General features: G+C 47.5%; 1 protein-coding gene across 3 annotated transcripts in view; it reads right to left on the bottom strand.

Annotated features, from left to right (window-relative positions):
- The window catches only part of ADAM23 (ADAM metallopeptidase domain 23), a 414,934-nt gene that overhangs the window by 62,931 nt on the left and 328,751 nt on the right, over positions 1-23,252 (bottom strand). For all 3 annotated transcript variants that reach the window (XM_075317711.1, XM_075317712.1, XM_075317713.1), the window contains exons 20-23: positions 16,189-16,252; positions 8,538-8,643; positions 6,574-6,693; positions 1,842-2,010 (exon numbers count right to left, since the gene is read on the bottom strand). In XM_075317711.1, coding sequence (XP_075173826.1) covers positions 1,842-2,010; positions 6,574-6,693; positions 8,538-8,643; positions 16,189-16,252 — 459 coding nt within the window. The remainder of the gene's footprint in view (positions 1-1,841; positions 2,011-6,573; positions 6,694-8,537; positions 8,644-16,188; positions 16,253-23,252) is intronic.

Below are 23,252 nucleotides of genomic sequence, written 5' to 3'. Positions count from 1 at the left end.
GCCGTGTGACGTCGCTGTGACGCCGTACGACCCGCCCCCTTAGGAAGGAGGTGGGTCGCCGGCCAGAGCGACGTCGCAGGGCAGGTGAGTGCATGTGAAGCTGCCGTAGCGATAATGTTCTCTATGGCAGCGATCACAAGATATTGCGCTGTGACGGGGGCGGGTACTATCGCGCTCGGCATCGCAAGCATCGGCAGTGTGCAAAGTACCCCTAAGTATTCTAATATCAATTCTTTGCTTATTGTCAACTTGGACTCCTCCTGACCATCACTTCTATCATGATTATTGTTGATGATTGCATTAGTCTTTTGGGAGAAGACAGACACAAAATACGAATTTAGTAGCTCCACCTGCTGTTCCACCTTGTTGACTGTTTCACCTTTTTGATTCTGCAAGACTCCTATGGTCTCTTTCACTTTTCCTTTGCTTTTAACATACCCCCAAAATCCCTTGACCTTACTCTTGGCCTCTTTTACAGGCCTCAATTTGTGTCCGGCCTTAGCTCCTTTGACGCTTGTCTTGCAGAGTCTGCAAACTGCCATGTATTCTTTCCTAGGTACAACCCACATCTTCCACTTGATGTATGTTTCCTTTTTCTTTTTATACAGGTGTAATTTTTTATTCATCCATCCTGGTTCTTTAAGACTTTCCAATTTTTCTTCCTTTTAGGTATTGTTAGTTCTTGTGTATTAAGGATTTCCTTACGGAAGATTTCCCATCCTTCGTGTGCAGTTTTTTGCCTAAGAATTAGGTGCCATGGAATTCTACCAACCTTTGCCTTTAGGCCCTTGAAGTCCGCTCTGCTAAAGTCAAGCCTTGAAGTCTGTGTCTTCTCAGGTATTCCCCCTTTTGCAACCCCAAATTCAAGGAAAGGATGATTGCTGAGTCCCAGTGTCCCTGCTACCCTTAGTCCCTTAACCATATCCTCGTTGTTTGTTAGGACTAGGTCCACGATGGCTGTTGCCCTTGTATTTTCTTCTACCAGCTGGGAGATGAAGTTGTCTGCAAGGCAGGATAAAAATTGGATAGAGCCTTTACTCTTACCTGTGAGTGTTTCCCAATGAATGTCTGGGTAGTTGAAATCTCCCATAATCGGTATTTCATGTTGTTTTGAGAAAGTGGCCAATTGATGTGAAAAAATGTCATCTATATCCTCTGTTTGACCCGGTGGTCTGTAATAAACACCTATTATCATATCCTTCCCCTTGTTTACTCCATGAATCCTTAACCAAATATTTTCTAATAGATTCTCATTCTCTGAAACTTTAATTTCTGTGGAGATGTGTTCTTTTTTGACATACAATGCAAATCTACTTCCTCTTTTGTTAGTTCTATTCTTTTTGAATTAGTTGTATCCTTCCATCTGTATGTTCCAATCGTGCATGTCACTCCACCAGGTTTCTGTGATGCTAATGACATCATAATTTTCCTTCTGTATTAGGAGCTCTAGTTCTCCATGCTTGTATCCCATGCTTTGTGCATTTGTGTAAAAACATTGTAGTTTGGGCTCTCTTTCTCCCATTTTCTTAGATTCCTTCTTAGTGTCCTGTCCTCTGTCCTCTTTATCACATCTAGTATCCTTGGTTAGTTCATCCTTTAGCTGCATGTTTTTGTCTTATGGTGGAGAGAGGGAAGCCGGTGGCAATTGAGCTCATGATATAACAATCTTACATGAGCCCCAGGAGAGCAAGTGCTGACACCGCTGGAACATTGCCAGCACAGGATCATAGTATAAGTATTTAACTGGGGGAAAACATTAGGAATCTTTAGTAATTTGGCCCCTTTATCTTTAAAATAATAATCAGTGTTATTAACAAAATTTACCAATATATGAACCTTACCCCATGTCCGGAGCAGATTTTCCCATTGGAACCCATTGGGCAACTGCTAATGTTCAGTGATGCAATAGGTAGGCACTTTCTGTCTAAGCACATCATTGATGGGCCACATGGTGTTCCATCTTCCACATATCCCATGTCAGTCTCATCATCCAAGAGTATATGAGCACCACTGTATAATACAGAAATCATTAAACACATTATTTATATTATTTTTTTAAAAAAATTCTCCATGGAAATACATAAAGTATTTTTCCCTTTAACACCCATAAACTAATATTATAAGAAATAACAGACGGTGTAATTTACATGTTCATTCTTATGATGTTTATAAATTAATAATCTTATCATGTGACATTGTGTAATTCAGCAGCGTAGCAGAACTTAGCTTCTAATTTAAATGCATAATCAATACATAATAACTGATTTAAGATAATTAGATAAATAGTAGGACAAACCGACATACAAGTGAAGATAACGAGGTGGTGGTCAGATAGGAGCGCTAGGAAGCAGGAGGACTAGGGGGATTCAAATTGCAAACAAACCTTTTATTTAAAACCCTCTAATGGCCACTACACGTTTCAACAACTGATTGCTGTCTTCATCAGGTGTTAGAAGGTAAAAATACAGAAGTGACATATATAACTGAAAAAACATAGCGATTGGATAACATGGCTAACCATAATTGAAACCAGAATTAACCATTAAACCACTGATCAACATTCCATATAAAACAATACAATTAAAATAGACAAAATTAGAGAGACCAATGGTAAAGGTGAAGACACGCCGATACGTGCGCATCAGTAATGCACATGGATAAGCATCTCGTCACCTGAATTAATGTAAACATATAAAACTTATGCAACCAGCACCTTATAAACACAGTTGTAATGACTGCCTGGATCCACAGACTCAGACAGGCTGTAATGGACAGGATAGTGGGAAGCCACTCACCAAGCAGGACCCCCAGAACCCTGAAACTTTAACCCCTATACAGGGATTTGGAAATACACAGGGCCCTGGAGATCACTACCTGTGGAAGGCTGCAGTCCGATGAGAGTAGCTGACAGGCAGGGTCAAACCAGGAATTGCAGAACAGGGACAGAATCGGTAGGCAAGAACGTAATCAGAAAACGTAGCAGAGGTCAAATCCAGATTGACAGCGAGGTACATAAACAGCAGGCAGGAGAGGTAGTCAGAACACAAGCAAAAGTCAGAACACCAGAATCACAAAACAGAACAGGAGCCAGAATATCAGAACTATCTCTGGCAGTGGTCAGCAGACCGGAGGGGAATTAAGAATTGTGTGGTGTCTTCCCATTGGCTGTAGCTGAATGATGGTAACTTCAGCTGGAAGACACATGCCACCTATAGTCAGCCAGTGGTTCTGCAGATCCCAAGATAACCCAGCCCAGTGGACGAGCGGAGCCTGCGCCCACCGGCGCGGCTGGCATCGACTCCTCTCCCATCACCAGCACCATCCACAGCAGGAACACGACGTCGCCTGGCGATCGGAGTAGAAATCGCTGGAGCGGACTCCGGTGGGGACGTAACAACAGTACTCTAACAGTCCCAAGGGAACCAATGGAAAGAGAACCAAAATTAATTTGATCCAACAAAAGTGGGAGAATGTTAAATTAATGTTTTGCGACATTGTCAATGGTGAGATTGTGCCCCTCAGGTGCTAACGTCCCCAATTTAAAAATCCAATAGCTCTCTTTTTTTATTAAGCTATGAAAATGGTCAGGATCTGTATCCGCTATCCTATCTATAGTAGTGAGTTTCATTAGCTTAGGGTCTCTACCATGAAAGATGTTATGCTTGGACAGGCTATGTAGCAGGTAGCCTATCTGAATATTATGCCTGTGTTTGTTGAGTCGAGCATGCATAGTTTGCACGGTGCGGCCCACACATTGGAGGCCGAACATGCATTCTAAGAGATAAACTACATACATGGACTGACAGTTCAACTTATGATTGATGGAATAAGTCATACCAGTTGTATGAGAGGTGAAGGATTTTTAGCCCTTAACGATGACATCACAGCAGACATTTCGGCACGCCACAGGGATGGCAGCCCAGATTTTCTTTATCCCGATTGCAGTTATTAGAAATAACTTTATCTTTATTAAGCGGAAATTCTCATTGATATATTGCTGGGGGGCTAGCATGTTACGTAAACATTTATTCTTTCTAAAGATGATCAGGGGTTTATCTGGTAAGTTTTTCGAGAGTATAGGATCACCTCTTAAAACGAATCTGAAACCTACATACAAAGCACAAACAAAAAATACTAACGCACTAACGCACTATACAAGCCTTATCTATATGCAATTCTAATACTAAACAATCACCCCCTTTATGTATTGGTAGGTTGTGAGTGATTGTCTCATCAGTGTTTTGCACCTGTGTTGCCTTCACCTTTATCAAGAGCCTGTGGCATCCTGCTAGTGCATTAGCTTCTGTGACCTGGGCAGGTAAATACTGTTGCCCTTTTTTTGCTGTGTTAATATTTGATTTCTTGGGGGGGGGATTTTAATTCCATTATCTGTGTCTTTTGCTTTTAATTTCACTTTATGTACTGAGCGGTGACTAAAGCTGGGTTCACACTAAACGACAGCGACAACGACGTCGCTGTTACGTCACCATTTTCTGTGACGTAGCAGCGACCTTGTAAGTCGCTGATATGATCGCTGCTTAGCTGTCAAACACAGCAGCCGAAGCAGCGATCATAACGACACGCGTCGCTGTGCTGCAACATGTGCAGAGAGCAGGGAGCCGCGCACACTGAGCGCTGGCTCCCTGCTCTCCTAGCTACAGTACACATCGGGTTAATTACACGATGTGTACTACAGCTACATGTGCAGAGAGCAGGAGCCGGTGCTGGCAGCGTGAGAGCGGCGGAGGCTGGTAACGAAGGTAAATATCGGGTAACCACCTTGGTTATCCGATGTTTACCTTGGTTACAGCTTACCGCAGCTGCCAGATGCTGGCTCCTGCTCCCTGCTCGCTTCATCACGACCAAAAAATGAAGCTGGACATTCAGCAACGAGCGGCGACCTCACAGCAGGGGCCGGCTCTTTGCTGGATGTCACACACAGCGACAGCGACGGGACGTCGCTGCAACGTCACAGAAAATGGTGACGTAGCAGCGACGTCATTGTCGTTGTCGCTGTGTGTGACACCACCTTAAAGCTATGCCGGACGCACCTCAATGACTGAACATTGAAGGCTGCTGGGAAGAACAAAGTTAATTTCCTCCCAGCAGCAAGCTATCAATTTGGGGGCGCTGGGCAGCTATTAACCTGCAGATTAACCCCATATCTTCAGGTTAATAGTGTTTAGGGACCTGATAGGTTCCCTTTATCACTTTAAAAGTAGCAAATAAACATTGACATTGAAAGCCACCAAATTAAAGGGGTGGTCCACCCATTTTTTTTTTTCCCCCAATGATTTTTACTTACCATTGTCTGCATCTTCTTCAATAGCCTCTATTTCCATTTCTGGCACTGAGCGGCGCTATGCTGCACGCTCAGTGCCTGTCACATGACCGCCTGGAGCTGTGGCCGCCGGCATCCTCTGACGTCCCGGCATTTCCGGGCTCTCAAACAAGACGGGTACGTCACAGGAGGCCGGCGCCACTCACAGTGACTGACAGGGCTGTGGGCGGTGACTACCGCACGTCACAGCACAGCATCGAGGGGAGGAGCCGGAGAACTTTACTGTGGAGCGGTGAAAGCAGACGCTTACCAGCATTCAGCTGTGGCAGGTACGGGCTCCAGTCTGGAGTACAGGGGGGGTTTCCTCCACTGAAATCCCCCCTGTCACGCAAGTATCTGATCACACTGTCCACCCGCCCGCTCTGCTCAGCTGTCAGGAGAACGGGCGGTGTCGGCAGTGTGATCATATACTCCCACCAGCAGCACAGCTGCATGGGACCAATCTGCTCCACTCTGTCACCTGCACTACAAGTTCCAGAGTGGAGACAGTGACATGCTCTGCTCTGACACATAGTTTGCTGCATGTCACTAATTGTCTCCACTATGGGACTTGTAGTGCAGGTGACCGGATGATACATGTCACTGTCTCCACTCTGTGATTTCTGCTGCATACTACCAACTGTATACACTCTCACCTGCACAACAAGTCCCACAGTGGAGACAGTGACATGCAGCACACTATGTGTCAGAGCAGAGCATGTCACTGTCTCCACTATGGGACTTGTAGTGCAGGTGAGAGTGTATACAGTTGGTACTATGCAGCAGAAATCACAGAGAGGGGCAGTTAGTGACATGTGTCATCCGGTCACCTGCACTACAAGTCCCATAGTGGAGACAGATAGTGACATGCAGCACAGAAAGACCAAAGGATAACAGCTCTATTACCATGATTAGGCAGTGCACACAGGAAGGAGGGGAGGGAACTGTTGTGGTGGAGATCTGAGGGGATGGAACAGTCAGAATGGGTTGGGAGATAGATTGCTAGTTACTGCAAAGGATTATGGAAGTTGTAGTAACTGAACACAGGAAGTTAAGAGAGAGATTAAGTCCATCAGAGCTGGAGCCACAAATGAAGATGTTATGCTAGAGCATGATAAAAGATAATATTGGTAAAATAACGTGATAGATGTGTTTAGAGGCACATAATAGCAAGATTTATCAAAAAAAAAAAAAAACAGTTTTGGTAACTGGACAACTTCTTTAATTCTAGAGGGTCAGCTTTGTGTGCATACCTGCAGTCCATCACTCTCCCCTGGTAATTGATGTATGTTGGAGGTATATCGCCAGCTAGTTTACCAATGCGGGGAATCTTAGATACATTTGCACAAAGTAAGAAACCACAGAATACATCACTATAAAACAGAAAAACATTTAAGAAATGAATAAGTGTAATAGAGACAGCAAATAATTTAATATTACTGTGAACATTAAACCATTGTTGAAACAGTAATGAAGGAAAATTTACTTTTTAGGAATCTTAACAAAGGTTGTGAGGGAAAAATAATTTATTAGATAACGTTAATAGAGTTTAATCATGAGAATCAGAAATTAGAGGTAGGGGCGTTTGTTTTCAGGCTCAAGTCAAACATTTTTCAAACTACTGAACTCATAACTAAAGTTTAGCATAAAGCTATTGGATGGACAGTCAATGTAATTATCTTCAATATGTCCCTTCCTTTCTGCACCACTCCTTGAAGTGCATCACTGCATGATTATCTGGAACAAGTTTCTCCAGGAACGTTCGATCCCAATAATCATGCAGTGTAAATAGGCTAAGTCCTTGTGCGCATGCAGCTTTTTTTGCTACGCTTTTGCTGTTTTTTTGGTGCAGTTTTGGGTACAGTTTGTGGTCCTAAATTGCATGTATGACCTTTCCCAGCAAAGTCTATGAGAAATCTGAAAGGCTGTGCGCACATTGCTTCTTTTTTGCCTGCAGTTTTAGTTGCAGAAAAAAGATGCAGCATGTCACTTCTTTTCTGCGTTTTTCCCTGCGTTTTGCCATTGACAATGTTAAAAAAACATAGGGGCAAAAAGACAGGCAAAAATACAGGCCAAAACGTGGTAAAAATGCACCGAAAATGCGGCAAACACATATGTTTTTTCATGCGTTTTTTTTGGGCTAAGGTGCTTTTTTCTGCCAGAGGGTGCATTTTTTGCTGGAGAAACAAAATTGCAGTGTGCGCACACAGCGTCGGTCTGGCTACTGGAGGAACTGCAGTAATACCAGTCCTAGCCGCGGTTACCTGCACTGAACTCCGGAGCTCTCAGCTGAGCTCCGGAGTGTAACTCGGCCTGTTTGCAGCTGAATGCAGGTTACCGCAGCCAGAACTGGTATTACCGGAAACCGCCGGTAATACCAGTCCTGGCTGCAGTTACCTGCAATGAACCCCGGAGCTCTCAGCTGAGCTGCGGAGTCCAGCCTGGCCTGTCCGCAGCTGTCATGGACTGAACTGTGATAGCCTGGGAATCAGTCGGCGCTTACAGTTCAGTCTTGCAAACCCGCGGCTCAGACAAGGCTCCACTCCGGAGCTCAGGTGAGAGCTCCGGAGTTCAGTGCAGGTAACCGCGGCCAGGCTTGGTATTACTGCACTTCCTCCGATAGCCAGTCCGACGCAGTGTGCACATACCCTAACAATCATTCAACGAATAAGCAAAACACTTGTTAGTAGCATGAAATGATCTTTTGGGTTGCCCAAAATATCATCATTTTTTACATGTGTACACATGACATGTCATGCCGAGAATATTTGCAGCCTATGTGCACAGAACCATGTATTACTGATCGTGCTGTGTACATCTGAAGAGCAGTAGATATGTCGAAACACAGCCGGTAAACATGTTGCAGATCGGTAATCATTCAACATGGCTTATTGGCAGCTGTAATTGCCCCTTGTCTATACATGTAATTCATCCCAATTCCTCACCACGTGCAGCTCTTGGTTCCGGATTTGCCATGCACCCAACCACAGAGCTGTAATAAACACTGCAGCTCCTTTCTTGTAATCCAAATACTGTGTCTCCCTCACTAGGAGATGTAGGGCACTGCCTATTTCACCTACCAAAGCTTCTGCTCAAAATTTAGAATTTTTAAATAATGAAATAATGTCCATAGACAACATTGGCTTGGTATTGTTATTGTACTAAGTAGATACAGTTTAGAGTATTTATTCTACACATCTGGTTTCTTTTAACTTACTGTTTGCTGCACTGTATCCAATTATCTCCATCTTTCCCACAATTTCCTTTCTCTGTGCCTTCTGTATTTAACTTCTCATAGCAATGCTTATCGGAGCCTGCAGCTTCTGTAATTGTAAAAAATAAATTAGAAATCTATTAAGAACAGTATACCAATACAAGTTTTAAATACAGTAATAGTTCTAAATAAGGCAGTTTATACTATGATGGAGGCAAAGTGTCCCCTACCAGTGCCCATCCTTATTCGTAATTCTCGCTCTCAGATGGTGTGGTGTAATTAACACTTGGCATTAGGTACCACTGACAACTAGATCTTGGCTACAGGAGAAGTAGAGGGAATGTTAGAAGCCCTATCACCAAGTTCAAAGTTTCCCTCTAAGGGCTGCTTCTCACTTGCGAGTTTCTCGCAGTAGAGCAATGCGAGAAAAACTCGCATTGGAATCGGACACATGTTAGTGAATGATTCAGCTCTCATCTGCGATTTTTTTCTCAGTCCAAATCGGACCGAGAAAAAAATCGCAGCATGCTGCTTTTTTGCGAGTTTCTACTGCGAGTTTCTCCAATGCAAGTCTATGGGAGCGTGTAAAAAATCGGATGTCACGGGACGGCACTCACACCATCTTAGTGACATCCGATTTTCTAAATACATTTCTCGCATGTTTCCTAAAACACTGGAAACGAGCGATGTCTCCCAATGTCTGTCAATCACTATTCCCTGTCAGTCGGTCTCTCCCTCTCGGTCTCTATTCTCTCTCTGTCGGTCCGTCACTATCTCTGTCCCTCTCTCACAGTCTGTCGGTCAGTTTCCCCCCCTCTCTCATACTCACCGTTCCCCGATCCCCGGCGCTGCACGGCTTTCTCACTGCTCCGGCGGCTTTTACTATTTTGAAAAAGCCGGCCGCTTATTAAACAATCTCGTATTCCCTGCTTTCCCCGCCCACAGGCGCCTATGATTGGTTGCAGTGAGACACGCCCCCCACGCTGAGTGACAGGTGTCACACTGCACCCAATCACAGCAGCCGGTGGGCGTGTCTATACTGTGCATTGAAATAAATAAATAAATAATTAAAAAAAATGGCGTGCGGTCCCCCCCAATTTTAATACCAGCCAGATAAAGCCATACGGCTGAAGGCTGGTATTCTCAGGATGGGGAGCTCCACGTTATGGGGAGCCCCCCACCCTAACAATATCAGCCAACAGCCGCCCAGAATTGCCGCATACATTATATGCGACAGTTCTGGGACTGTACCCGGCTCTTCCCGATTTACCCTGGTGCGTTGGCAAATCGGGGTAATAAGGAGTTATTGGCAGCCCATAGCTGCCAATAAGTCCTAGATTAATCATGTCAGGCGTCTATGAGACACCCTCCATGATTAATCTGTAAGTTACAGTAAATAAACACACACACATGAAAAAATCCTTTATTAGAAATAAAAAACACAAACACATTCCCTCATTACCAATTTAATAAGCCCCAAAAAGCCCTCCATATCCGGCGTACTCCATGGACCTCCAGCGTCGCTTCCAGCATGAAGGTGACAGGAGCTGCAGAAGACACCGCCGCTAGCTCCTGTCACCTTCATGCTGGAAGCGACGCTGGAGGTCCATGGAGTACGCCGGATATGGAGGGCTTTTTGGGGCTTATTAAATTGGTAATGAGGGAATGTGTTTGTGTTTTTTATTTCTAATAAAGGATTTTTTCATGTGTGTGTGTTTATTTACTGTAACTTACAGATTAATCATGGAGGGTGTCTCATAGACGCCTGACATGATTAATCTAGGACTTATTGGCAGCTATGGGCTGCCACTAACTCCTTATTACCCCGATTTGCCAACGCACCAGGGTAAATCGGGAAGAGCCGGGTACAGTCCCAGAACTGTCGCATATAATGTATGCGGCAATTCTGGGCGGCTGTTGGCTGATATTGTTAGGGTGGGGGGCTCCCCATAACGTGGAGCTCCCCATCCTGAGAATACCAGCCTTCAGCCGTATGGCTTTATCTGGCTGGTATTAAAATTGGGGGGGACCGCACGCCATTTTTTTTAATTATTTATTTATTTATTTCAATGCACAGTATAGACACGCCCACCGGCTGCTGTGATTGGGTGCAGTGTGACACCTGTCACTCAGCGTGGGGGCGTGTCTCACTGCAACCAATCATAGGCGCCTGTGGGCGGGGAAAGCAGGGAATACGAGATTGTTTAATAAGCGGCCGGCTTTTTCAAAATAGTAAAAGCCGCCGGAACAGTGTGAATGCCGTGCAGCGCCGGGGATCGGTGAGTATGAGAGAGGGCTGCTAACTTCAGTCACTCAAGGGATTAGCGGTCACCGGTGAGTCCTTCACTGGTGACCGCTAATCAGGACGCGGCACAGACAGAGCCGCAGCATGACAATGAAATCAGGTTAAGTTCACCCGAGTTCATTATGACAGTGAGGCTCTGTCTGTGTCTGCTGTCATCTGCCATTCAGCTCTGCTACATGGCTGTCTGTGTCTGCTGTCAGCGGCCATGTAGCAGCGCTGAATGGCAGATGACATAGTAAAAAATACGTATTACACACGCATTACACACGCATTACACACGCATTACACACGCTAGTAAAATCTCAGAAATAGCATCGCACTTGCGTTGCACTCGCACCTAACGTGAACTAAAATCAGCCGAGTTTTTTTCAGCCCAGTCGGACCGATTTTACTCGCATAGATGTGTTTCCACCCTAATACATACTAACCTGTGACTACCTCCTTCTCCACGATACTACTCCTCTGTTGCTCCTCACCCATCTTCTTTTAGACCATAATGTTGAAACTACTGTTACAACTTATCAAGGTTTATATCTTTTATTGAAAAAAATATAATACAGTTTGTGACAAGAGTTGCTCTTGTTCTCTTCCCACTGCTCCTCTGAGTATTTTGGTTACTTATTTTTTAATTCCCCTATTTGGTTCCAGAGATATCGTTGTGAGAAATTCTGGGCTGCCAATGACCGTCAGTGACCTATGGAGCCTCCTTCTGAGAATGTTCTCAGAACAAAGCTCCATAGGAATTGATGGAAATCATGGGACTTTACACCATTGGATTACGTCAGAACTTCCAGAATTTATTTTTAATTAATAAATTGGTGAATGAGGGAGCGTGGGAGTGTCTTTATTCAAATATACTATTTTTTCCCTGTCTTTTTTAACTCTATACCTACCGGGTTAGTAATGGGGGTGTCTGATAGATACTTATGCATTACTAATCCCTGGGCTTGATGCCAGCTGTCAATTCCAAGCAGACATCAACCACAAAAGTATTGCCCTGATTGACACCGCACTAGGTCAATCGGGCTGAGCCAGGCAAAGTGCCAGAATTGGCGCATCTAATATGATGCACCACTTCTGGGATGGCTGCAGGCTCCTATTTTTAGGCTGAAAGGGCCAAATAACCATGGGCTTTTCCACCCTAACAATACCAGATCCCAGCTGTCTGCTTTATCTTGGCTAGTTATCAAAAATGGGGAGGAACAAATGCTATTTTTTCATTATTTACATAGCTAATTTTAAAAAAAATGCATGCAATCTGCTGTGTTTTTGACCAGCCTAGGTAAAGCAGACAGGTGAGGGCTGCAGCCTGCAGTTGTGTACTTTACTTGCACTGGTTATCAAAAATAGATGGCAGCCCACGTAATTTCTTTCTTTATTGTTCATAGCAATGTACAGGCATCTTCTGCATACAATAAAGCTTGCTGATTTGTTACGCTGTAACCTTTCAATAATATTTAATAGCATACAAACAGCGCCTGAACTCCAAATACAGACTTTTTTTTAAAAGTCCTTGTTCGAGACCTGGACATCCTATGAACCCTAAAATACTTTTCAGGTTTGCTCATCCCTACCTGTAAGTGTAGCGCCCAGGGAAGGGGGTACTCGGTCCCAGGCGGTAACAAATGTCACTCTGGTGGCCGTAGCCCGGTCACGTGCCCATGGCCCCTTTTTGTAAGGGGGATATTTACAGGGGTGAATAGAGTTAATGTCATGTGACGCCACCTGCGGGTTGCGGTTAAGGATGGGGAACTGCCGCTGCTAAATGTGGGTACTCCCAGAGCTGGTGGTGATTGCAGCAATGGTGGTAGGCCCTCCGCAGGTAGGGCCGTGCCTGGGAGATGATGAGGGATAATAACGGAGACCACACCAGGTTGTCTTTAACAGTCTCTACTCACTTTGACCCAGGAGTTGCTGGTTCAGGTCCCTTGGAGTATCAGTGCCAATGTAGTGACAGAGGTTGCTCTGTCCCCGACACTCTCGGTTGGTTGGGTCCCCGTAGGGTGGAGCATTTGGGGCCCAACTGTCCCTCCTTCTCCGTACGTCAGGCAGTGCGGACCCTGCAGGGAGGTAAGTGTCTGAACCCTGATCCTAGTTTACTGCCGATGCCCCCGGATTATTTGGTTCGGTGAAGTCCGTCAAGGTGTCCTCACCGGGCAGGTATTTATCAAGCTGTGTAGAACTGGCACCTGATCTAGGGCCCTGTGCCCCGTGCATGCTCTGGTGCCAGCAGTATCTCCGGTACCCGACCTCTATCCTGTGCCCCCCGGGAAACCGCTGCACGGACCCAGCTCAGGCACGTCTGCACACCTCTCCTGTGTGCTACACTCTCTAGACTCCTTTACTGACTGACTGCTGACCGCTCCCACCAGGCTGGCTAATCCCAGGGACTTGTTCCTTTCCATGGCGACCATCCCCTTACATGGTTAACCCTCTATGCCCGGTGTTGAGTGGAGAACTTAGGATTTGAATTTTGCTTTTGTGGTATCGGCACTGGTACTCCAGGTCCCAGGGGTAGGTCCTGCATCTCCAAGAGGATTCAGTTCCATGTAGTGCCCTGAGGGTCTCAGAGGCGCTACATAATTAACCCCTTTGTTACAGAGCAATAAAATTAGCACTAAATAAAAAGGCCTACATCTCTGGAACCGTATAGTTAATTAAAAAAATAAATAAAAAAAAAGATTTTCATAGGAGTAGCATTAATACTGTAAATAAGAGCAAAAACTGGTTACTATCGACTGGGTGACAGGTCCACTTTAAGGTACACATGTACCATAGATTAAATTAGACCAAATCAACAAATTTGGTCTAATTGGGGCCTCGCAACAACGGACAAACAGATGATGCCAGGGAAGATAAAGATGGAACAGTTTGACTCCAAAGATAATCTGTCAGTAAATTTTTGCTATTTAATCTGAGATCAACATAATATCAGGCAAGGGAGCTTGATTTCTGGGATGTGATGTGTGTTGGGCTGTGTATTGCAGTTTCAATACAATTAGTGTTTTATTAGCAAGTGATTATCACTAGAGAACTAGGTCTCACTTGCAACCCACTCCATCTAATCTGTGTAACTCAGCTTCCACCACTCACTGATTGGCAGCTTACAGCTTGCTGACAATGAAGCTTGTGCACAGAAATCTGAAAATGTGGGCGGTGTTATACACAGCTTGGAAGATCAATATTTTGAGCACTCCTACATTTCCAACATACAAAAAAGGTGATCAGTCCAGTAAGTGACACATTCATGATATCAGGCTCTCTGCCCTTACATAATGCTGCGCTCAGATTGCATACCAAATCTGCTGACAGATTCCCTTTAAATGCAGAAATCTTTTATCCTCACTTGAGATAAGCTGCTATCAGAGGTGTCTAGCAGCAGCTTACTTACATTTGCCAATTGACCTTTCAGCACATTGACTTCTTACAGAAAATAGTTTGACTTCCTTTCTAACCTTTCTAACAAATGATGTACCTATACATCATAGAGAAGAAGCTGATCCTGCAATATGACATACAGGTGTGTCATGGTGGTCATGCAAACATAGGAGCTGTGCACAAAGAAACACCGACTGTAGCTTGGCTTAACCTACAGAAGATCCCCTGAAGCAACAGCCAAGGCTGCTCCCCATGCTACCCACACCACTCAAGCATGGAGACGGTGGTACTGGGTGGAGAATAGAGCTGGAGTGACGAAGGCTTCAGATCTACCATAGCTCTTCAGCTTCATTTGCATATCAATTCAAAAGCTGATTGATCAGTAATGAAGGAGCAGACTCGCCATGTAAAGGTATTGTTGGACCTGTCTTTGAGACCCGCAACACACATCCGTTTAATTTGTACGTGTGCGGTACGTATTTGCACGTACTGGAGACACGTACAAACGGAGACCCATGTTATTCAATGGTAGATGGCACACACACGTAAAATCACACGGAACGTGTGACTGTGTGGTAAGTACGTGTGTGCACTTTTCTACACGGACGACATGTCCGTTTTTGGCCGGCAGCACGCAGCCACGGACCCGCTTTAGTCTATGGGTCCGTGCCTGCACGTACCGCACACGGAGTATGTCTGTGTTCAGCACGTTTTGTGCGTGTGCGTTTTTACACTAGCGATCTTTTCTTTTGTTTTTTTTAAATTAAATTCAGTATACTTACCTTTTTTTCTGCTGTTCTCAGTCATACTTACATTGGGGCTCGTTTTTTTTCTTCCCCCGGCTCATACCGCTCCCCGATCACCAGCGCGGCGAGGAACAGCTACATCCCCATCCTGAGAATACCAGCCTTTAGCCATATGGCTTTATCTGGCTGGTATTAAAATTGGGGGGGACCGCACGCCGTTTTTTTTAATTATTTATTTATTTATTTTACTGCACAGTATAGACACGCCCACCGGCTGCTGTGATTGGGTGCAGTGAGACAGCTGTCACTCAGCGTGGGGGGCGTGTCTGACTGCAACCAATCACAGGCGTCTGTGGGTGGGGAAAGCAGGGAATACGAGATTCATTAATGAGCGGCCGGCATATTCAAAGTAATTGTTGCCGTGTATTCTCTGCACAGCTGTTCCTCGCCGCGCTGGTGATCGGGGAGCGGTAAGTATGAGAGAGGGCTGCTAACTTCAGTCACTCGGGGGATTAGCGGTCACTGGTGAATCCTTCACAGGTGACCACTAATCAGTACGCGGCACACAGACAGAGCTGCGGCATGACAATGAAGACGGGTGAAGTTCACCCGAGTTCATTCTCATCGCGCAACTCTGTCTGCTGTCAGCCGACATGTATCAACGACATTGTGCAACACACAAACGGACATTCCACACGGACATTCCACGTACACATACACGGGCATTTTACACAAACACGGACATTTTACACGTACACACGGCTCGCATATGCCATCACACGGATGCCATAAGTACCGGAGAAACACCCCAAAAAAACGGAACACGGACCCGAAAAACGGACCGTGTCACACGGACGTTTTTTTTGCGGAAGTGTGTTTTAGGCCTGAAAGAATTACATGCACAGCATATAAATAGTTTGGGGGAGGGCGAAATCCTGCTAACAGATCCCCTTTAGAGTGAAGAGTGGAATGAGTATCTGCTCCACATATAGTACCCAAGTGGGCTTCTTTCTACAGTATTTAACAGGATTTTTATATACCTTATTCAGATATATAATGAATTTCAGTCACAGAAAATGCTACAAAAAAGAACCCCACGCTGTATGTATGGCATGGCTGCTAAAAAGCTTAATCCACATTGTAATGAAAGAAGGTTTGACAACAGTTACAGTATTACTAACATAAAATCAACAAGGCAAAGGATGAAGTATATAACGCAACTTACTTTGTCCCCAGATGTGTTTGCACTGATTGTCTCTTGTCTTGCATTCACCATTGTAACAGCGGCCCTAAAATAGTGGAATCAGTTAATTGCTTTGCTTCACTTATATATACTATCAATTTCACAGAAATAATTTAATGCAGAATTATGGAAGGCCAGAAAAATAACCAAAAAGCTTGTTTTCTATGGAGAATTCTCTATTTTCACTGCAGATTTTTAATAGGCCATAATGGGTTTAGAATCTTGTTAGCGGCTAAGACATTTCATATCCGCTGCGGCGAAAATCTGCGCCAAAATTAGAGAATTCTCCATAGAACTACTTAAACACAAACACTGCAATACCAATAACATTAAAGCGAACTTATGCCTCCAATGTTCCATAATCAACAATATTTATATGTCATATTGTGTTTAATAAAAAGAAGGGAATTTTGTTTACTTACCGTAAATCTCTTTTCTTCTAGCTCCTATTGGGAGACCCAGACAATTGGGTGTATAGCTTCTGCCTCCGGAGGCCACACAAAGTATTACACTTTAAAAAGTGTAACCCCTCCCCTCTGCCTATACACCCTCCCGTGGATCACGGGCTCCTCAGTTTTGGTGCAAAAGCAGGAAGGAGAAAACTTATAAATTGGTCTAGGGTAAATTCAATCCGAAGGATGTTCGGAGAACTGAAAACCATGAACCAAAGGAACAATTCAACATGAACAACATGTGTACACAAAAGAACAACCAGCCCGAAGGGAACAGGGGCGGGTGCTGGGTCTCCCAATAGGAGCTAGAAGAAAAGGAATGTACGGTAAGTAAACAAAATTCCCTTCTTCTTTGTTGCTCCATTGGGAGAACCAGACAATTGGGACGTCCAAGAGCAGTCCCTGGGTGGGTAAAAGAATACCTCAATAAAAAAGAGCCGAAACGGCCCCCTCTTACAGGTGGGCAACCGCCGCCTGAAGGACTCGCCTACCGAGACTGGCGTCTGCCGAAGCATAGGTATGCACTTGATAGTGTTTCGTGAAAGTGTGCAGACTAGACCACGTAGCTGCCTGACACACCTGCTGAGCCGTAGCCCGGTGCCGCAATGCCCAGGACGCACCCACGGCTCTGGTAGAATGGGCTTTCAGCCCTGAAGGAAGCGGAAGCCCAGAAGAACGATAGGCTTCGAGAATCGGTTCCTTGATCCACCGAGCCAAGGTTGACTTGGAAGCCTGCGAACCCTTACGCTGGCCAGTGACAAGGACAAAGAGCGCATCTGAACGACGCAGGGGCGCCGTGCGAGACACGTAGAGCCGGAGTGCTCTCACCAGATCCAACGAGTGCAAATCCTTTTCACATTGGTGAATTGGATTAGGTCAAAATGAAGGCAAGGAGATATCCTGCTGGAGATGAAAAGAAGATACCACCTTAGGGAGAAATTCCGGGACCGGACGCAGAACCACCTTATCCTGGTGAAACACCAGGAAGGGGGCTTTGCATGACAGCGCTGCAAGCTCAGACACTCTCCGGAGTGATGTAACTGCCACTAGAAAGGCCACCTTCTGCGAAAGACGTGATAAAGAGACATCCCGCAGCGGCTCGAAAGGTGGTTTCTGAAGAGCCGTTAGCACCCTGTTAAGATCCCAGGGTTCCAGCGGACGCTTGTAAGGTGGGACTATGTGGCAAACTCCCTGCAGGAACGTGCGGACCTGCGGAAGCCTGGCTAGGCGCTTTTGAAAAAATACGGAGAGCGCCGATACTTGGCCCTTAAGAGAGCCGAGTGACAAACCCTTGTCCATTCCGGATTGAAGGAATGAAAGAAAAGTGGGTAAGGCAAACGGCCATGGAGAAAAAACGTTATCAGAGCACCAGGATAAGAAGATTTGCCAAGACCTGTAATAGATCTTGGCGGACGTTGGCTTCCTGGCCTGTCTCATGGTGGCAATAACATCCTGAGATAACCCTGAAGACGCTAGGACCCAGGACTCAATGGCCACACAGTCAGGTTGAGGGCCACAGAATTCAGATGGAAAAATGGGCCTTGTGACAGCAAGTCTGGGCGGTCTGGAAGCGCTCACGGTTGACCCACCGTGAGATGCCACAGATCCGGGTACCACGACCGCCTCGGCCAGTCTGGAGCGACGAGAATGGTGCGACGGCAGTCGGACCTGATCTTGCGTAACACTCTGGGCAGCATCGCCAGAGGAGGAAACACATAAGGCAGTCGAAACTGCGACCAATCCTGAACTAAAGCGTCCGCCGCCAGAGCTCTGTGATCCTGAGGCCGTGCCATGAATGCCGGGACCTTGTTGTTGTGCCGTGACGCCATGAGATCGACGTCTGGCGTTCCCCAGCGGCGACAGATCTCTCGAAACACTTCTGGGTGCAGAGACCATTCCCCCGCATCCATGCCCTGACGACTGAGAAAATCTGCTTCCCAGTTTTCTACGCCCGGGATGTGAACTGCGGAGATGGTGGAGGCTGTGGCCTCCACCCACTGCAGAATCCGCCGGACTTCCTGGAAGGCTTGACGACTGCGAGTGCCGCCTTGGTGGTTGATGTATGCGACGGCAGTGGCGTTGTCCGACTGGATACGGATCTGCCTTCCCTTCAGCCACCGATGAAAAGCCAATAGGGCTAGATACACTGCCCTTATCTCCAGAACATTGATCTGAAGGGAAGACTATCGGAGTCCAGGTTCCCTGAGCCCTGTGGTGGAGAAAAACCGCTCCCCACCCTGACAGGCTCGCGTCCGTGGTGACCACAGCCCAGGTTGGGGGTAGGAAGGATTTTCCCTGCGATAGAGACTTGGGAAGGAGCCACCACTGAAGTGACGTCTTGGTTGCAAGGGAAAGAGAGACGTTCCTGTCGAGGGAAGCCGACCTCCTGTCCCATTTGCGGAGAATGTCCCATTGGAGTGGCCGTAGATGGAATTGCGCGAACGGCACTGCCTCCATCGCTGCCACCATTTTCCCCAGAAAGTGCATGAGGCGCCTTAAGGGGTGTGACTGACTCCGAAGAAGTGATTGCACCCCTGCCTGCAGAGAAATCTGTTTGTCCCGTGGTAGCTTGACTACCGCTGACTGTGTATGAAACTCCATCCCGAGGTAAGTCAGTGATTGGGTCGGTGTCAACTTGGATTTCGGGAAGTTGATGATCCACCCGAACTGCTGGAGGGTCGTCAGAGCAACGGTAAGGCTGTGTTGACACGCCACCCGAGAAGGGGCCCTGACTAGGAGATCGTCTAAGTAGGGAATCACCGAGTGGCCCTGAGAGTGTAGGACCGCCACGACGGATGCCATGACTTTGGTGAAAACCCGTGGGGCTGTCGCCAGGCCGAAAGGCAATGCCACGAACTGAAGGTGTTCGTCCCCGATGGCGAAACGCAGGAAACGTTGATGTTCGGGTGCGATCGGCACGTGGAGATAAGCATCCTTGATGTCGATCGATGCTAGGAAGTCTCCTTGTGACATCGAGGCGATGACCGAGCGGAGGGATTCCATCCGAAACCGTCTGGTTCTCACATGTCTGTTGAGCAGCTTGAGGTCCAGAACGGGACGGAATGATCCGTCCTTTTTTGGCACCACGAACAAGTTGGAGTAAAAGCCGCGACCACGTTCCTGAAGAGGAACGGGGATCACAACTCCTTCTGTCTTCAGAGCGTCCACTGCCTGAAAAAGTGCGTCGGCCTGAGCGGGGGGCGGAGAGGTTCTTAAGAAATGAGCCGCAGGACGGGAGCTGAACTCTATCCTGTAACCGTGAGACAGAATGTCTCTCACCCATCGGTCTTGAACATGTGGCCACCAGGCGTTGCCAAAGCGGGAGAGCCTGCCACCGACCGAGGATGCGGCTAGGAGATGCCGAGAGTCATGAGGAGGCCGCCTTGGAGGCAGTGCCTCCTGCGGCCTTTTGGGGGCGTGACTTGGACCGCCACGCATAGGAGTTCCTCTGGCCTTTCTCCGGCCTGCTGGACGAAGAGGATTGGGGCTTGGCGGAGGGACGAAAGGACCGAAACCTCGATTGTATTTTTCGTTGCTGAGGTCTCTTAGGTTTGGATTGGGGTAAGGAGGAGTCCTTTCCCTTGGATTCCTTAATAATCTCATCCAATCGTTCGCCAAACAAGCGTTCGCCAGAAAACGGCAAACCGGTTAAGAACCTCTTGGAGGCCGAGTCTGCCTTCCATTCGCGCAGCCACATGGCCCTGCGGACTGCCACAAAGTTAGCGGATGCCACAGCTGTACGGCTAGCAGAGTCTAGGACTGCGTTCATGGCGTAGGAAGAAAAAGCTGACGCTTGAGAAGTCAAAGACGCAACTTGCGGAGCAGAATTACATGTGACAGCATTAATCTCAGCCAGACAAGCTGAGATAGCTTGGAGTGCCCACACGGCTGCAAAGGCCGGGGCAAAAGACGCGCCCGTGGCCTTAAAGATGGACATCACCAGGAGCTCTATCTGCCTGTCAGTGGCATCCTTTAGCGATGAGCCATCTGCAACCGATACCACAGATCTAGCCGCCAATCTAGAGACTGGAGGATCCACCTTGGGACATTGAGCCCAACCCTTAACGACTTCAGATGGGAAGGGGTAACGCGTGTCAGTGAGGCGCTTAGTAAAGCGCTTGTCCGGGACCGCTCTGGGCTTCTGGATAGCGTCTCTGAAGTTAGAGTGATCGAAAAACGCACTACGTGTACGTTTGGGGAACCGAAACTGGTGTTTCTCCTGCTGAGACGCCGACTCCTCTATAGGAGGAGGCAGGAGAGAGAGATCCAACACCTGGTTGATGGACGAGATAAGATCATTCACTAAGGCGTCCCCTTCAGGTGTATCAAGGTTAAGGGCGACGTCAGGGTCAGAGCCCTGGGCTGCGACGTCCGCCTCGTCCTCCAGAAAGTCCTCAAGCTGGGAACCCGAGCAGCGTGAAGAAGTCGGGGAAGATTCCCAGCGAGCCAGCTTAGCCGGTCTAGGACTGCGGTCCGGGCCGGAGTCCTCCACGTGGGACCTAGGGCCCAACCTGGGAGCGCGCTGCGGCGCGGACCGAGAGGGGCCTGGAGGCGACGATCCAACAGGGGCCGGGGCCTGTGAAAGGACCGGTCTGGACTGCAAAGCTTCTAGCAGCTTGGCAGACCATTTGTCCATAGACTGAGCCATGGATTGTGAAAGTGACTCAGAGAGTTTCTCAGCAAAAGCGGCGAACTCTGTCCCTGCCGCCTGGACAGGGGGAGCAGGGGGGTCTACATGAGCCGAGGGGCCCACTAGTGACTGAAGCTCCGGCTGAGCAAGCGAAACAGGGGTCGAGCATTGCTCACAGTGAGGGTAGGTGGAACCCGCAGGTAACAGAGCCCCACAAGAGGTACAGGCCGCAAAAAAACCCTGTGCCTTAGCAGCTTTGCTCCTTGTGGACGACATGCTGTTGTCTCCTAGGAGAATGATCACTGAGGGTATATGGGCAAAAAAGGGTATACAGCCCGACCGAACAGAAATATATATATAAATATGTATCTATTCCGGCACCCTAGGGGGGACCAGCACCGGGTGACCGGTGTGGCTTACCGACCGCTAACAAGCGGCGTGTGTGTGTCCTCCAGATTCCCTGCCTTAGGTCCCTCGGAGCTGCAGAGCTGTTCCTGAGAATCCTCCACCGGCAGAATGCCCAAAAAATGGCTGCCGGAGCTCTCAGGGGAGGAGTGGAGCCGTGGGCGGCGCCAGGAAAGTGCGGGAATCTGGGGTCCCCACAGTGATCTGTGAGGGGGGAGGAAACATGCTGGATGCTCCAGCCCTCACATCCGACGTCAGGTCGGCAGTCCCGCCCTTACCCCTGACAGGCAGGCCCGCGGGCGGGATTTTTGCGACTAGGTCGCGCTGAAGCCGGGGACTAAATTTGAGACCGCGCCCGACAAGCAGGCACGGTCGGCGCGGAAGTCCGCCGGCCTTCTCAATTCAGCAGCTGCCGCAGCGTCCGGGAAGAACGCTGTGCGCTCCCTGCACAGTCCCCCAATGGGGACACAGAGTACCTTAGAGTTGCAGGGCCCGGTCCCTGAGGTTGAATAGAGTCCGGTCCGGCAGATTCCCACAGGGGCTGCGGAGGGAGCACGGTCCCAGTAAATGGATGACCGCTCAGGATCCCACTTCTCCCAATGCCGCTAAGGGATGGTGAAGGAGACGGCATGAGGCTCCGGCCTTTGTACCCGCAATAGGTACCTCAACCTTAACAACACCGCCGACGTAGTGGGGTGAGAAGGGAACATGCCGGGGGCCCCGAGGGGGCCCTCTTTTCTTCCAACCGATATAACTAATCTGAGAATGCATGAGTGGATGTGTGCCTCCTTCCACACAAAGCATAAAACTGAGGAGCCCGTGATCTACGGGAGGATGTATAGGCAGAGGGGAGGGGTTACACTTTTTAAAGTGTAATACTTTGTGTGGCCTCCGGAGGCAGAAGCTATACACCCAATTGTCTGGGTCTCCCAATAGAGCGACAAAGAAATGTAAAAATTAAAGGGAACCTGTCAGCAGTTTTGGGGCTTATAAGCTGCGGCCACCACCAGTGGGCTTTTATATACAGCATGCTAGAATGCTGTATTTAAGAGCCCAGGCCGGTGTCTCCTCTTTCCGCCATCTTCGTCCTCCTTCTGAAGCCTGTGTGCATGACGCGTCCTACGTCATACACACTCACCGATCTCGCGCAGGCGCACTATATACTTTGATCTGTCCTGCTCAGGGCAGATCAAAGTGTGTCTGCTCAGGACCTCAATGGCGACGAGTGTGGATGACGTAGGATGCGTCATGCATCCCAGCTTCAGAAGAAGGACGACAAAGACTGCCGAAAGAGGAGGCGCTGGCACCTGGAGAACGGAGACACCTATATGACCCAACTCTACCGCAGCGGCCATTTAAGTAAGTATTATAAAATGTTTTTTACATTCTACACAGCGGCCTGAGCTCTTATAAACAGCATGTTAGAATGCTGTATACAAGAGCTCACTGGTGGTGGCCACAGCTTATAGGCCCTTTAAATACTATGTAACCTCACAGTTAGGAAATGAGACTACAGACAAATTAAATAACAACAAAAATAATCAGAGAATAATGTGACT

Source organism: Anomaloglossus baeobatrachus, chromosome 7, assembly GCF_048569485.1.
Source record: "Anomaloglossus baeobatrachus isolate aAnoBae1 chromosome 7, aAnoBae1.hap1, whole genome shotgun sequence".
Classification (NCBI taxonomy): domain Eukaryota; kingdom Metazoa; phylum Chordata; class Amphibia; order Anura; family Aromobatidae; genus Anomaloglossus; species Anomaloglossus baeobatrachus.
Note: the sequence above shows the minus strand (reverse complement) of the source record. Positions and strands in the feature narration are given on the sequence as shown.